This window comes from Pyrus communis, chromosome 14 (genome assembly GCF_963583255.1).
Source record: "Pyrus communis chromosome 14, drPyrComm1.1, whole genome shotgun sequence".
Lineage (NCBI taxonomy): Eukaryota > Viridiplantae > Streptophyta > Magnoliopsida > Rosales > Rosaceae > Pyrus > Pyrus communis.
Window position 1 is genome coordinate 24,719,989 of NC_084816.1, and position 17,569 is coordinate 24,737,557.

Consider the following 17,569-nt stretch of genomic DNA (forward strand, 5'->3'; position numbering starts at 1 on the left):
CCATTGTCAAGGAACCATTTTGGTACATTTAGATTCCAAATGTATCAAAAGACCAAATAAACAAAAAATCAAAAATGTACCACAAACCCAAATGTGTCTATCAGATAACCTTTTTGGTACATTTACATTCCAAATGTACCGAGAAATACAAAAAATCAAACCCACTATAAAACTAAATGTGTCCATATTATAGGTAAATAGACGTAGCTATATAATTAAACAAATATTTATTATGTGTTGGGTCTTCTAAATAATAAAATCTGACAATTTTTTTTTATAAATATTCTATTCTATTCACAAAAAAAAAAAAAAAAAAAAAGTAAAATTATAACAAACAATAAAAAAATGCATAGAGATGGATAATAAATGCATAAAAACAGGGATAAAAGGAAAAGAAAAAAAAAACGAAATGTACAGGAAAAGTCGTGCAAAACTAAAATTCTAAATAAAATTGAACTTACGTGAAAAATTGAAATTAATAACCAAAATTTTAGGAAAATGTTTGATCAAATTTTCAAAAGAATTGTGTCACATCCTGGTCCGGGCCGGAACTGACACACCCTGACTCGGAAAGTCCACTAGGATTCCGAGTCGAGCTGTGCTGGTCAACACCTGGAAGGTGACGAAGCCATAAAAGGTGATAATGTGTAAAATGTGAATAAATTTAAACTTAAAAGTGCCTATATACACAAATACGCAGTGAGTGGGTATGGACCCATTTCACGCGTGATACAGAGCATAAGTAAGCACAGTAAGGTAAGATAATGATTATACTATCATAAGGAGCCACCTGAACTGAGAGTGCCACAAGTCCTTGTCGATACGGAACTTTGCTACTAGAACCTGGAGAGGTGCAAAAATAGAAAACGTGAGTGGTCAAAACAAAGAGTTTCAAAATCATTTCTGTTATCAAAGTTAGTAACCCCTTGCCGTAAAACATGTATAGTTTCTAACAAATCATACTATGTAAAAGTATGAAATCAAAAGTATACTAATAGTAAACCCGGAAGTATACCACTATCCAACATCTCATTAGCAATATAAATAATCACGTGCTTAATAAACGATACTAACATGCAAGTCAGAATCACCTATGGTGATCTGTACAACTGTACACATATATCACATCAATCAATACTAGCACATAAGTTGGAGTCACCTGTACAATTTATCTGTATCTTATCACATATCTCATATACCAATTCCTGCACACGAGTCGAAACCACCTAAAGTGGTCTGTACGACAGGCTGGGTGTAAATAAATATGCTCAAGTACTATGATCACGTGAAGGTTGTGCGAAGTATCGCAAGTCACCTACGAGTCGGAACCACCTAAAGTGGTTTGTACGACAGGCTGGCACCTACCTTGGATCCAAGGGGAATGTGTGGTGCAGAAGCTGAACGATCACGTGAAGACTAGGCCTTGGCCACAGACAGAGCACTAACACCGAGGTGCAGGTTTATGAGCTCTAACATATCTCAACACAATCATACTCACTACTATCACTATCATCAACATGTACTCACCTAAAACTTACCTAGACGTCCGCATCATCATTTGACACTTCAAAGCATTCACAATAATTAGGTTCAGGTAATATAGACATGAATATGCCATGATGTAAATCTGAAATTCAACCATATCATAATACTTCGAGATATATAAACATATATACAAATGGCATGAAATGCATAAACTGTAACACCTCACTCCCGAACTATTTACTTTCGAGAGTAATCATCAATGATAAGTCCAATTAGACACTAGTTAGATTAACTATCATTACTTACCTTTCCTTACTTCAATTTCTTGATTCTTTACATCTTAATTTATGACCAACATTTAACTACCAAAACCTAAGGTTAGAACTTGCATTTTCTACCAATCTCCTTCACACTATTCAATTCCTCAAACAAGGCTATTGTTTCAATTATTTAGTCTCGTTTATTGTATGGTTGCATCTAACGTCTCGTTAGACTGCCTACGTACCCTAAATAGGGATCAAGTCATTCGTAGTTCACATCCATTATTTGTAGGTGACATGCATAAATCAATTTAAAAGCGTTTGTGGAACTATTAATTATATGCCTATGATATAAGGAAAAGACCCACTCACCTGGAGTCCACGCTATGATTCTCTAGCACACGCATCGAGGCGTCCCGAATGATTGGCGCCTGTGGCCAAGTCTAATTTTGCCGAGAAACATCTCAATTTTACATAATTCCGCCGAAAACCATTAAGAGGGTGTGATTCGATTCGACCTCTATGCTCACTCTGACGCCTCCACAAGTGTTTGGGCTTTGTTCCTGAGGTTAAGGGGAGTCTATTTATGGTGGTAATTGGAAGATGTAGCTTCAAATTATGGTGGAATGAAACCCAAACCATGCGCCCCCTTTTTGCACGGTTTTACCCAAAATTCACCAATTTCCACCCAATTTTCACATGAAAATGGAAGAGGGATCAGTTGGCATTGTGGTAAGGGTCATTTTTACACTAACCTTGTCGTCCAAGCTGGCCGGAGATGGGAGAATCCACCAGGTCGGGTCACGGGTTGAGGGAAACCTGGTTTCCCCCTTTTTCTTTTCTCCCTCCTTTCTCCTCCTTGCTCTCTTCCCTGGTTGGTCCCTCACTTCTCTTTTCTTCCTGATTGGGCAGCAGCCCTTCCCTTCTCCTCCTTTCTTCTTCTCCCCCCATTCTTTTTCTTTTTCTTCCCCCTTTCCGTCACATGCAACCACACACACACACTCACACACACACACACCCACCCATTGTCCTCCTTTTTAGGATATATTAAAATAATATAAATAGAATAGTATTTCTTCAAAATGCTTTGGGTTCTTAATTCCAAGTTCACTTCCGCTTGCGCTTACTCGGTCATATCGTCGAGTACTTCAGGAATATACTAAAAGAATATTTAGTACGTCTCACAACACGTTGGTCAATGAAAGTCAAAACTTTCGCCTCTAGGGCATTTTTGTAAATTCACATTTTAAAATTTATAAAATAATAAAATTTGAAACGGGTTGTCACAAGTGTGTGTTTAGTCTAAAAAATTAAAAAACGAGGCGCCTATATCAAAACTATATAGGAAGAGATTATGACTATATATGTTGTGTTTAATTAAAGGTTTCTATAAGATGCTATGTACTAGTTGGACTGCGGAATGTGGCTTAGTGTCTACAAACATAAGCGGACTGGGCGAATTTAAATAAATTTATTATTATATCATATAAATAAGTGTCTATCGACACTTAAAATAAAGATAAAATGCTATACAAGCCAATAAACTCAGTAAGTAAATATACAATTTAAAAGCTAAACAAGTCAATAAGCTCAGTAAGCAAATTAACAAATTACAAATATAAGAACAATTTTCACAACTGAAATTAATTTAACAAATTCTTTTGGGTAGGTTACGTTTTACCACTTTAACTTAAATAACCATTTAGTGTGCTGACTACACTGCCTAGTCCCTCCTCGATTTTAGTGACCATTTTATTCAAAATTGCGACGGAACTCCAATGTCTACCACTTAAGTGCCGACTAGGCTGATTTTTAAAATACTAGTTTAATTAACATATGATTGGGTGGTGGTAGGTTTAGGGTTTTGCAGAATATGACTAATATTATGAAATAAATAAAAGCAAAGCGACATAATTGCATAAAGTGTGCAATGGAACAGTTTGGGGTCTACAACAAAATTTGATCTTGATTTTGTCTGCAATGTGTAAGAATACATTGATGCTAGTAGTGATTCCCAATGCCTTGTACCCACTATTCAACCACACAAACCTCAACCAAATTGCATATTGTTGTGTAACGAACAACATGCACCACAAGAAAAGTGAGCACCAACTACCTTAATTTGTAATTATTTTAGTAGCTATTATTGGAGTAATAATAATATTGTTAATGAGAAAATAGTGGCAAAAATTCAAAAAAAAAAAAAAATTATATATATATATATATATAAATGCATTAGTCACCATTATGGTTTGACTATTACTTATTTTTTACTTTTGGCACAATTTTCTCATTTGCAAAATCATTGCTACCAAAGCAACAACTACTATTTAAACAGTTACAAATTAGAGTAATTGAGGCCCATAAATTCGGCCCATAAATCTCGGTTCGCAAATGAGGCCCATAAATTCGGCCAACATTTGTTGTTGCAGATCTTATTTTCTTCTTCATGTGGAAAGTTAATATTACCAAACAACGTGAAACTACAAACATACAAAATATATGTGCACGTTTTTATACTGTTTTTTTTTTTTTTTTTAGTTAACGAGCAATTATTGAAGTTGTTGGCAAGGCTTTGTTAATACGTAACATGAAGGCGACAAATGAAGACTGTATTTGGTAATAACACACAGATTTCTCAGCTTCAATCGCTTCTCAAATTTGGTCTTTCCATTATTACGCATGTAATTGTGCTAAAAGTCCAAGATGGAGTGGGAGATCCGCCAAGTGCAAGAAAGAAAAGGAAAAGTGTAACTTTCCTCCTTGCCGACAATGAGAATTCCTCATCCAAGTCCTAATTGGATTGGTTAACTCCTTACTCTTAAAAGTTTGTAATCATATAAATATATACATTCGCGGCAATAGATTTGCCGTGACGAAATCACCGACTAATCCTTTTAAAATTCTAATATAAAAAAAACACTCACACGCACACATTGAGAACAGACCGTCCTGAGAGAGAGCTATTCAAACTTCCACCGGAATTACGACGAGGATTGTGCAGCCTTGGAGCCAAGTTTTCCAATATTCTTTCATGTCATCAAATTCAACCATGTCTTTCCTTAGATCAATCATGAACCAAGTCTTTATTTTATATTAATCTCAATTAACTTTTATGTTGAGTAATTGTTATTATGCTTTATTGTTATTAAATAACTAGCTATTATTTGTGTGAATAACTAAATTGTGATTTTTTTTAAAGGGGATCAACTGGTGGCAAGCCACGGTTATCCATTCCTTTCGGGGATCGGGAAGACTCACGGAGGTATTTCAGCTTTCCCCTGATCACATGTCTGGTTTCCACACCAGCAACGGATTTCGAATCGGAGACATGTTGAGTTTAGGAAAAAGTTTCTCATAAAAATTTCCAAGAATTACATAATCGAGTAGATATGTTGATTATGATTTGTACAATTTCCTACAATTATTCATTCTGCGTAAAGGGCTTTCAATTATCTAAATATGTGGCTAGACCTAACTGTGAGACTTGTTAATTTTGGATTGATATCATACAACTTCAACTTTTATAAACTTGTTCCGCATCTTGAAATTAAGGACATTAAATTTGAAAGTCTATGCCTTTTCAAGAAATCAACAACGTTAGTTTTGGAAAGAAAATAGTCGAGTATTTTTTTATTGCTAATAAAACAACTTGTTTGTGAGGTTAAGAGTTTGAGTTAGGCAGACTTCAACTTCGATCTTTTTACTTGATAATATTGGAAGTCGTTTTCCAGGAAGAAAATTGACAGCAAGTTAATCGACCTTAGTGCTTGGAGTGCATGGACGGCCCCCATGTCCGTTCATCTTTTGTGTTTTGTGTAGCCTTGATAGGTCAATTTATTTGCAGAAATCTATATGTCAAACAAATAGAACGGTCAATTTTTATGCATTGGACAGTTTTACTTTTAACAAAAAAACTATTTCTACCGGCCGAAAATAAGTGGTAAGTGATGACATAACCAATGTGAAGTGATGGCATCGCCATCGTTAAGTGATTATGTGAACAAATTTATGAAAGGCGTGTTTGTGGTTTTACTAACACGTCATCAATGAACTTTAAATTTCCGAATGGATCCTATTAGTCAAGTGAATTTAGAATTTAGAATTTAACTTAAAAGAAATGACTAAATTTAGAGATTATTCAAAATTCCATAAACGACATATCAGTAGATTGAACACGCCAGACCTTTGGTATTTTTCCATGTCATAAATAGTTAGTAACATAACATATATACAATTTTTAAAACGCTATATAGTTATTTCGAATGTTATCTATATTCATAAGAAAATAAAAATGGAAAAAACCTAAATATGTAATTTTGAATCTCGTGGGGACTACACCCCAATAAGAATTGGAAAAGCTTAAGGCTTTCTTGGAAAGTTAATGTGAAGAATATCGTACCATTGAGGCTGTTTGGTTGCCAAGAAAAAGTAAGCAACTTTTGTCGAAATTTTCCTCCACAGTCCATGCATCCTCTTCCTTTGTTCTCTTTTTGTTTTGTTCAAAACCTCACGTTTGTAATATTTGGCTTCATATTAATATACTTGTTAGACAAAGTTGATGATGATATATAAACTAAAACAAGAATAAACAATAAATAATATAATTAAAAGGTACCTAATTGTATTTATTTGCTAAACTTTCACTAATAAACTTGGCACCGAGTGAATCAATTGATCTTATTTTACGTTAATTCAAGTTTGATGTGCCTGATAACCCCAGAATTTTCATGTATGAGAAAGGTTGCACATCGCAGTCATATGTGACAATTCCATATATATATATATATATATGTTTGTATGTATGTATGCATGCTAACAAATTTATAAAAAATAGAGGAAGAATTGTTAGGGTTAGGGTTTGTCCACTACAAGTTGCCTAATTCTGGTGGGTGGGAGGACTAGTTTAATTAAAAGGCTTGGGTCGTTGGTCATAGAATAGGCAAAGAAAACAACCCTAATGCGGAGAAATGATTATTTTGGTAACTCTGTTATGATTTCCGTCTCTTGTTTGCTCCTTGATATCCTTTGTTTTAAAAGTTCTAACACTAGTGTTTTTTTTTTTTTTTTTTTTTTTTCTTTTCAAAATGATCTTTGCTCTACATTGTAACGAGTTTATAAATTGGTATTCATGAATTTTTAATTTAAAGACCAAAACTCCTATGGAGCAAACTCTAAACCTATGAATTTTCTCAAAGAAAAAAACATTCATAAATGATATTATTCTCTTCGAAAACTAATTATATTCTTCTTTGGTAAATGAAAATATGATGGTCTTCTTTTTGCTAGGGCTCAATGGTTGAGCATTAAAACCACTCTCATCCTCCATTATAGGACAAAATCCTAACCAATAAAAGGAAGCTTCATATGAGGTAAGATTTTATATTTTCATTGTTGTAGTTATTTCAACGATATCGGCATGCCTATAGCTGCATTGTGAATGATATTTCTTGAAATCTATCGAATAAGCTAAACATAGTCCCCTCAATAATTTATTAGTTTTAAGTTTATACTTTAAATCTATTGGTTAATTAAATAAATCACCGTTGGATGTTTTCAAATCTAACTATTGAATTTGAATCAAGTATTGCATATGAGGAGTTTGGCCTAAAAAAGGGGCTAAGAGGGGGATACATTTGGTCAGCGTAATGTCTCTTTGGCTAAATAATAGCCATGTAAACTCTATAAAATTATAGTTCAACTATCGGTTGAAGACGAATTTATAGACAACTCAGATAATTTTTTTTACTTTTAAACCTCTACTCTTCTCCAATAAAGATGAATTTAGTGGCTCCGCCAGAGTCTAATGTGTGAATAGTCAATTTAGTACTATTTTGGGCTCAATCATGGCAGTTGGTGGCCAATTTTGGCGGGGACGTGGGAAGTCATGCCAAGTGTATGACGCAGGTCATCAGCGTTACTTGTATATGAATGCTCCTTCTCCTCCGACGTGCAAACCGAGTCCTGTATTTGTGGGTCTCATTAACATGCATCATGTCCATGCATGATTGCACCTAAAACCCTACTACTACCACACAACCCACCCCAAATAAACATATAACCAAAACGACATGTAGACCACACAAACGACAAGAATATCAAATGAAATCTGCATAAGTAAATTGAGCTATGAAGGTTAAGGTGATCGAAACTCAACTGGTAAAGAACATTTGCTTATACATGCAATATTCAAATTTAACACCATCCAATAAAAGCAAGCCACCCGTGGTACTAAAAAAACCCACACGGACACTTAAATATTTTTATCCTTTTTAAAAAAAAAAAAAAAAAAAAGGAAAAGAAAAGGGAACAACTGGTGGCAAGTCACAGTTATTCACCCCTTCCAGTTGCGGGGAAGACTCACAGAGGCATTTCAGCCTCTCTTGGCCACAAGTCTAGTTTCCACACCAGCAACAGGTTTCAAACCCAAGACCTCTAATTTTTAATTTGAAGAAAGTTTGGCAATTCGTCATTTATTACTAGGCCACTAGCTCGTGGTTATTTTTATCCTTTTTCTATAAAAGGAAAATTAAAACAGAAAAATTAAAATAAATAAAAAATAAAGAAAACAAAAAAGACCACCACCCAGTAAACCGGAAATTCACCGTGAATCCTCCTTATTAAAAGTGGTGATATTTTTATTTCAAGGACCCCCTACCCTAGGGAGGTACCCCCATTTTGGTTTGTTCTTAGTACCAAATAGAATGAGTCAATCGAGGGGTGCATGGATAATAAAGTGGTAAAGGGAAAGGGAAAGTATCCCTTGACCAAAAGGAAAAAGAAAGGTAAAAAGTGTCCATATTGACCAAAAGAAAAAAAGAAAGGGAAAGTGTCCATATTCATCAAGGGCACCGTGACTAATTATTAGGTTACGTAAAGGGGGTAAATTAACTTAACAACGAAACCTAAAAAATGAAAAACGTAAACCAAAAATCAAAAGAATAGGGTACGAATCCATGGATAGATTCATATGATGAGAGTGAGAAACAGAAAAATATATCACACTGGTTATACTCAAGATTTTGTCAAGTACGTGATCATATTAGGTATAAATTAACTTAGACGGTGGAACCAAATATTAAGTATTATATGTATGGTGGATGTGAGGGTAAATGAAGCGTCCAAATGACTCCAAGTCTCAACAAATTGCCTTTAATTGTAGGGTTAGGTCATTTGTTGACCTTTTGAGGCGGCATCCTCTTTCTTTAGGGTCACATGTACTCAAGTAGTTCATTGTGACCTAATTCTTATTCTTTACAATTTATTTGCTAAAGCCTAAGGATGATATGCTCTTAATATTGCTTGAGAGATTCAAAAGTAAGACTTTTATCTACCTACTTTTGAAAGTTAAAATTGGTCACACAGTGCTAAAAGAACCCCGTTCAATAAGTGGACCACATTAGCTACTCGTTTTTAGGTTGGGCAGTAAGGGTCGGAGAAGGGCAATCATCCATTTAAAGGCCAACATTCTTAAGACCAAAAAGTTAGGTAGAAAAAAGCAACAACTTGGACTTTTATGTAAATTACCAAAAAATATTAAAGCAATTGAGTTATGTGGTCGATTTAAAATTCCAACTTGGTCAAAAGTATTCTATAAGTTTATTTTAGTTTGCCAAGATTTCATTTATGTAAAACACAAAAAAGGCACAACCAAAATCTCTAAATGTAGTGAATAAAAACAATTTATGTGCAACAATAGAGACATTTGTTTTCTATCTATATGTCTCTTTATGTCAACTCAACTAGTGGAAATTTGAAATCTACCATCAATTTTTTATAAATAAACATCTAGCAGGTGCTTCTCCTAACGTAGAATAGTTAGCGGATAAGTTTATGGAGCAGTTTGACAAGCATAGGCCGAGGAAGAAGCAGTTTGGACGAAATCTCAAAGTTCTTCCCTATGAGGCTCGAGCCTTATTTTTCTTTAGGAAGTAGGGTTTGATAGGAGTGTTTAAACAACTTTTGGAGTTGTAATCATACTTTTTAATTTTTATTATCAAATAAACTTGAGGTTGCCTTGTATCTTTGTTTAGGGTTTTATCGTTGAACAATCCCAACTTTTCCACTGCTTTCGTTGTGTTATCTTAGAAAACTAATTTTATAACCCAAAAGATATTTTAAAATTTTTCTAACCAACCCTTTTAGAACGTGATTAGATCCATTTTAATAGCAGTTTCAAACAGACCTTCAACTCAAATAATTATGTTGGCTTTTCACGTGTACCACAATATTTTCCTACAGACCGATAGTTTCGATTAATTTGAAGTAAACGATAGCTTGTACCAAATATTTTATATAGCAATGTAATCAGTTGCATCGATATGATAATAGGCACGTGGAATGTGTATCAGTTGCGTGTTTATATTCTATAATCCATGGATCTAAAAGTTGATGCGTGACATGTAGCCTGCAGATATAGAAAACTAGAAAAAGAAAAAAATAAAATGAAAAATACAAAGAAGTAGAAGAATGCATTTTCTGCGGCTTGTAAGTATGTACTAACAAGCGCATTCCCTTGTGATTTCTGAATCTCCAAGTACAAGATGAACATCTGTCCTCCAGACTGCACCAGTTTTATAAAAACTAATTAATCCGCACTGCTGAGGTCCTTAATCTTTTATACGTTTGGTTAATCTGCAGTTTGTTAATTTTTTAATCATGTTTCCAGTTTGTGCACACAACTCAAGTCGCCAGCAAGACTACACCACAAACTTATTTTTGGTTTAGTTTTGGAAGGGAGATTGAGATTCACTTCCCACTTTTGTGTCTGAAACCCATAAATCGAGTGTTCCAGACCACTTAATTTCTTGTTTAGGGCTCTTATTAGCTCATACCATTAGCTCACTTCACAAAAATTCAAAAACTTGAACTGCCCGAATCTCTTTCTCTCTTTGTTGAACCATTCGAGTCTCTGAGTCTGCCGCCTTCGGACATAGAGATCCGTTGCATTCCATGAAAAAGAATGGAAGTTGTGATTTCACATGTTTACTTTAATTTTTGGTCATTGGATTAGTTAGGTCAAACGAAAACAACAAACATGATTAAATATGAATGTGTAAGAGGTTAAAAAAGTGTGAAAATGATTTCCTTTTTGGAACTAGAGATTCTAAGGTGCTTGTCATAAGTTTGAACATCCATTTTTATCGCAAGAAATTTGTAGCTTAATTGTTTAAGAACATTTCTTTGCTTATAACGTTTTGACTTCGAATCTCCTTTCCTCAATGTAGTTTGTATATTAGCAAAATAAATAAACATTAACATTGGTTAAGACTCTGAATTGTGAATAATTAATTTATGAGAAAATTTCTTTATGGTGAATCCTGCTCCAAAACAATATCTAATCACTATTTAGTGGCACTAATTGTAGGAAAAGGATCCGGATCCTTTTCTTGGGGATCTTAGGGATCATGTGATCGTGATTGTTCATCGTACGTCGTGCGATCAGTTTTCGTTAGGTACTATTTATATTTAATTTTAAATTTTAAATTTTGAAATGATTTCTGACCGCACTATATACGATGAACAATCACAATCATAGGATCTCTAAGATGCCCAAAAAAAAAAGATCTGGCGAGAATCTTTTTCCCTAATTGTATATTTTTTGGTCATGATTCTGGGTAAAAATCTTGAATTAAAATCCATAACTTGATAAGTGTTGCCTTTATAATGCTGGTTTTTGCCACAAACAAACATACATGGATCTTATTGCCAATGTTCCCCGTAAGTAAATCATTGAAGTCTTGGTGTGAAATGTAATGTGTACTTTCTACTTTCCTTGAATAATTGAGACTACATTTGCCTCCCATCAACCGATCTAGGTGTTTTTTTATTTTTATTTTTATTATATATATATATATATATTTTTTTTTTTTGGGCAAGATGAAATCCGCGACTCCACTTTGACTAGTTTCTTTTAAGTTACTAGCTCTGCCTCAATAACTTTAAGATATTTTATTAAGCGTCTTGATCCAACAATAATTATGTGTAATTGGACGTCCGACTTGTGTATGGATCCACTAGTGCTCACTCCATTTTGTAACCTTAGTGAACTTGGATTTTAACTTCGTTGATTTAGAATGCTTAAGTATGTACATGTATAATTATACACTGAAATTTTTAGCAATTAAACTCTTAAATGTATATCTAACGCTTTCTTATTTGTTCGGTGCATGGCATAAAACAAATCAAAATTTCATGGTAAACACGGGTGTTGGGGAATGATACGGGGGTGCACCTTCAATCATGTCAAATGAACAGTGCCTACGAAGGACTTGATTTGACATTCATAATTATTTTGAAGAGCAAGTCAAAATATCTAACTGAAGAATTAATAATACCCCCCGAGTCTCCACCGCCTCCAGTTAAAGGGAAAATTTTTAATTATGACTGGAATATAAGTGGTATACTACGTGTTTTAGTATGAATAGTGAAAAAATTTATTTTTTAAGTTATTAACTTTTTAGCACACATAACTTATTATTTGTATAGTGACACATGATGTACCACTTCGTATACTGTTCACACTGAAAAATCTCTCTGGTTAAAGCGAGTGACCACCAATGTTAAATTGTTAAACCATTAATTACAATTAGTTCTCTTTTTTTTCTTTTTTTTTTAAATTAGCTTGTGACTTTGCTACGACACTCAAACTTTTTGAGAGTCAGAAATATTCATTAAGACATTTCAGCCTTCCCCATTTACCATCGTGCGATTTACTAGCGGCATGAATCGAATCCAGGACGTGTTGTGTGAAATACGAGTCTGAAATTTGTCTATAACCATTGAACTACTCCGTGATAGTTATTAATTAGTTAATTAATCAATGAAAAAATCGAAATACATTAACCAAATCCAAAGCCTACCAAATCACCCAACTATTAAAAATAAACATCTTTAATACAACAATATATTTGCATTAAGAGTGAAGAATTTGGATTAAAATACATAACGAAGTTTGATATTATAAATTAGTATTGAAATTTGTTATTTCGTAATTCAAATTTCAAAACTCTGTTAAAGTTAAAGAAAAATATCAATAAAATATTTTACTACATGACAAACATAAACGACGCTTTATCGCGTTAACAAAAAATTGTAATAAATATGCATCCTAATGCGGATTCAACATCCCTTGATATTTTTCACCGATCAATTACCAATTTAATACACTAACGTAATTATTTGACAAAAAACAAAAATAGGTGACAAACCAATGAAATCCATTCCCATAAAAATCACACCAAATGACAACCGTTTCCTTTTCAAACAGAAAAAGGAGCCAAGTGCCGTTTTGTAAATACCGCCAAAAGCCAGACCCTATTTCCCACCCCCTCACAGCTTAAATACCCTCGGCACACACACGAGTGAGACTGCATCACAAAAACCCGGCACAAAGCGAGTTGCCGGCGATTCCAACTCGTTTAACTCAGATTCTCAAAACTCACTCTTCCTCTTCCGACGCAGTTCCGACAAATGGGTTCGGGGCTGATTTTCCGAGGGCACGAAGCGGACCAACAGGTGGCGGACACCTATTCGCCCAAACCTCCGAAGCCGTGGGCCTCCGTGACCCGCCCGATTCAGTACTTGCTCCGAGAGCAGCGCCTCGTTTTCATCCTTGTGGGCATTGCTATCGCCACCGTAGTGTTCACCCTCCTCCCGTCTTCCGCCCCTATTTCTCCGTACGCCACCGGTAACGTCCCGATCTCGAACGAGTACGTCCGGTACGACTTCGATTCGTCGGCGACGGCCCATTACAAGCCGGCCTACGACCGACGGTTCGGGTTGAACAGCTGGAATTCTGGCGGCAAGGTGCCCCTGGGACTGAAACGAAAGGGGCTCCGGATCGTCGTGACTGGCGGGGCCGGGTTCGTCGGATCGCATCTTGTGGACCGTCTGATTGAGCGAGGCGACAGCGTGATCGTTGTGGACAATTTCTTCACCGGAAGGAAGGAGAATGTGATGCACCATTTCGGAAACCCGAGGTTTGAGCTCATCCGGCACGACGTCGTCGAGCCGCTTCTGCTCGAGGTCGACCAGATCTACCATCTCGCTTGCCCTGCCTCCCCTGTTCATTACAAATTCAACCCTGTCAAGACCATTATATCCTTTCCTACTACAATTTCTTGTCATTTTTTTTAAATTCATTTAACATTTAAGGAGTTGCAGAGTCCTGACCAATCAATTAGTCCAGCGGTCATGGCCGACTTGCTGTTGCGGCCAATTGACTATGGCGGTCGGATAATTGGTCAGGTGGTCAACACTCCTTGGTTAATTGGCCAGGGTACAGAACAGTCAGTTGGTCAGGCGGTTACATCATCTCGTCAGTTGATCATCTCGTCAGTTGAGCTTGACAAGAGTGACCCCGCCTGACCAATTGGCCAATGCGGTCATCGTGGCAGAATGACCGCCAGAGAATGACCGCCAGACAATTGCCCGATCGGCAACATTGTCAAGTCTAACTGACCTAACTCATGCATAACGTTTTAGTTCCAATTGTTGTTGTAAATTTTTTTGAAGCCTTAATTCTGAATCTTTGGAGATGCACAAAACCAATGTGGTGGGGACTCTAAACATGCTGGGTCTCGCAAAGAGGATCGGCGCGCGGTTCTTGCTGACGAGCACCAGCGAGGTGTACGGCGATCCTCTGCAGCATCCGCAGGTTGAAACCTACTGGGGCAACGTTAATCCAATCGGTGAGTTTCCGAACATCATCTCTTCTCTCTCGGTTTCTTTAGCCGTTTCTACCTGTCGTTACGGCGTATGTTAGCGGCAAGATGTGCGTTTAGTCTAAACTGCGCGGGACGGGCGCCGGGTGTCCGTGTCTTTGATTTGAAACAAGTTACGGAGTCTAGTGCACGTTGGACAAGGTGGGTTGGGCCCACGTGGCCAAACGTTCCTTAGATCCGGTCGGTTTCCACGGTGAACGAGAGATCCGTGATTTGCGGGTCCACTCATCGGACGGTGGGGATTAGTGTTCTCTCCACGTCTCCGCCATGACCAATGGTGATTGGCAGTAAAATAAGTAATTAGGGGAGGGCAGGAATGTAAAATCGACAGGCGTTATTAGGTTTAGAGTGGGTCTAGATCTGACAGGGTGTACAGAGTTTTTGGTCTGTTACCTGACAAGGTAGTTGGCTGTCTGAATGGCTGCCAGGTGTCCGAAGTTGTTACGACGAGGGAAAACGTACGGCCGAGACATTGACCATGGACTACCACAGAGGAGCTGGAGTTGAGGTATGGTAACATTTGCGTGTTTCACATTTACCCTTCACCTTTATGGAACCGATTCCCTTGGGACTCAAAAGAACTGAGCCAACTCATTAAATGATTCGCATTATTAAAATTTGATTCAACGTCTACAACGGATTCTTTAAAAGTTGTAATAATTATAGATGTTGGATCAAATTTCAATATTCCGAATCATTTGATCCTTGTGCTTGGTTTCTTTGGGTCCAGAGGGGATCCGGTTCCCACATTATAGATGCAAAGTTTGAATGTTTTACTAACGTCACATGGATCTAATGTTCATTTGTTCAACATATCAACCAAATTATTGATATTTTCGTTGAAAAATTAAGAATTAATATGGAAGGGGATGAAATGCAAGCTTCACCCCATATAGACGAGATATAGAAAAATCAATAAATATCAACGATATTTAATGATTCACTACAAAAATTTTGCCTAAACTCATTGCGAATTTTGAACTATTGAATTTTGAATGAGAAATTTTCGACTAAATTTGAATGAGTTGATACACCCACCTGTTGCAGATTTTCATAATTTCCATAAAAGGTAATTATATGGATATCAATATCCATTGGTATTTCCGCCTGTATCGATATTTTAAAAACTGCATGTATCAAAGTTAGTGATCACATTTTATAAAGGGGGTCTAGAAACATTCGAACTTGTTTTTATCCAAAATCTTAGATGTAATGATTTTTGTTTGCAATTTGGTATGTCATTGCAGGTTAGGATTGCTAGGATTTTTAACACTTACGGGCCAAGAATGTGCATAGATGACGGCCGTGTTGTTAGTAACTTTGTTGCTCAGGTAAATTGCTTGTATCTTTGATTATCTTTCGTTGAAACAGTGAGCTGTTTGTTTTAATGCTAAATGCGGGATGGTTGCAATAATGCAGGCGTTGAGGAAAGAACCGATGACGGTTTATGGTGACGGGAAGCAAACAAGGAGTTTCCAATATGTTTCTGATCTGGTGAGTGAGTCTACTTCAATACCATATATTAAGAAGTCGGTGTTGTTTATGTTTGCTTTGTTGCGTTGTGCTTAGCTTGGCAGTTTAATACTCCAAATTGCTTCTTTTTAGAGTTTATAGAATCGAGCCATGTGAAAATTTTATAATGCAAGATTAGAGACTAAGAAGGTGATTAAAAGTTATTAGTGAACATTATGTTGCCCATGTGCATCATACAAAGCATTTGAAATCGGTTTGTGAATTAAAATTTGTGCAGATTAGATAAATATAATTGATGCTTTTGTGCACATGCTGCGCACTTCAGCTCTGATCTAAGCAAAATTAGTCAATGTTTTGCATTTCGATCAGTTTTTTCGTATGAGAGTAATCATCAACATGCATTTGTTAATTGCATCTTATGTTGGTAAGTCTGGGTTGACTAGTTTGTGTTTTTGCACCATCGTTGTTTGCTCGGAGGAGTAATACGAATTTTTCAGAATCAAAACTAGTAAACCTCAGAAAAGCAGGATGTTCGTGTCTTTTGCGATGTTTCTTTTGAAATTTTTATAAATATATTGGAGGAAGTAAACAGTCCAATTTAGGGTATCTGGCGCCTGGTGGCGATCTGTTTTAGCAGGTATAGTAGTAGGACAATTTTTGGTAGATTTTCTTGCAAGTGAGATTTTCTTACGTGCAAGTGTGATTTGGGATAGAATACTTCGTAGTTGGGCGTTTGGGGTGTGCTTTTATATGTTATGCTGGGAAGCGGAGAGAAGTTACTTCCACTCATAAGTGATTTTCCGGTTTAGTACTGCTTGTTGCTGATGCTGAAAAGTAATATGACACTGCCGTTTTGTGTATCGCAACCCACAACAGGTGGAAGGTCTGATGCGTCTGATGGAAGGTGAACATGTGGGACCCTTCAATCTCGGAAACCCGGGTGAATTCACCATGCTCGAACTTGCAAAGGTAAAATTAAGATCAGATGACATCCCTAATCAAATGTTGCAGCTTAATAATTTTCTGGTTCATCACTTATTTTGTATTTTTTGCTTGTTTTTTGGTTGGTGCTTGCAGGTGGTGCAAGAAACAATCGACCCAGCAGCAAAGATCGAGTATAGGCCGAACACAGAGGATGACCCCCACAAGAGGAAACCTGATATCACAAAGGCTAAAGACTTACTCGGCTGGCAACCAAAGGTGTCCCTTCAAAAGGGTCTCCCTCTCATGGTCTCTGACTTCAGGAAACGCATCTTCGGTGACCACAAGGAAGGTGGCGCTACCACCGCCCTGTAATGTATCTCCCGATGTTAATGTCTTGGCATGGCAATTGGCTAATATACTTGAATTCTCACTTGCAAACCGGCAACGGGGAAAGACAATTCCTTTCTTTCGTTCTTTCTTTCCCGTCCAATTCCCAGACAAAATACAGCAGCAAAGATGTCGCAGCTGCACTAGTGGCAAAAACAGTAGAGTATAAGTTCCAGCACCCCTTTGTATGTCCTTTTGTTCGTTCTGTGTTGTTATCGTCTTAAAGCTTAATAGAACAGCGAGAGCTTCTCTTTTCCGTCTTCCTATTCTTTTCTGTGCCACCGGTCCCCATTAGAGGCGGCATTGATAAGATTA

The 17,569-nt window shown here is 36.5% G+C and overlaps 1 protein-coding gene across 1 annotated transcript; it reads left to right on the top strand.

Annotated features, from left to right (window-relative positions):
• The first annotated feature begins 13,099 nt into the window (after positions 1 to 13,099).
• LOC137714949 (UDP-glucuronic acid decarboxylase 2) lies at positions 13,100 to 17,507 on the top strand. The gene is made up of 7 exons (XM_068454114.1): positions 13,100 to 13,844; positions 14,290 to 14,437; positions 14,899 to 14,978; positions 15,718 to 15,801; positions 15,890 to 15,964; positions 16,820 to 16,912; positions 17,021 to 17,507. Exons 1-7 carry the CDS (start codon positions 13,218 to 13,220, stop codon positions 17,237 to 17,239), a joined length of 1,326 nt encoding a protein of 441 aa, XP_068310215.1. The 5' UTR covers positions 13,100 to 13,217; the 3' UTR covers positions 17,240 to 17,507.
• The last annotated feature ends 62 nt before the right edge of the window (positions 17,508 to 17,569 follow it).

Coding starts and splice junctions, on each gene's coding strand:
- LOC137714949 (XM_068454114.1), top strand. CDS start 13,218: ATGGGTTCGGGGCTGATTTTCCGAGGGCACGAAGCGGACCAACAGGTG. Junction 15,802..15,889: donor TTAGTAACTTTGTTGCTCAG/GTAAATTGCTTG, acceptor GCAATAATGCAG/GCGTTGAGGAAAGAACCGAT. Junction 16,913..17,020: donor CCATGCTCGAACTTGCAAAG/GTAAAATTAAGA, acceptor TGGTGCTTGCAG/GTGGTGCAAGAAACAATCGA.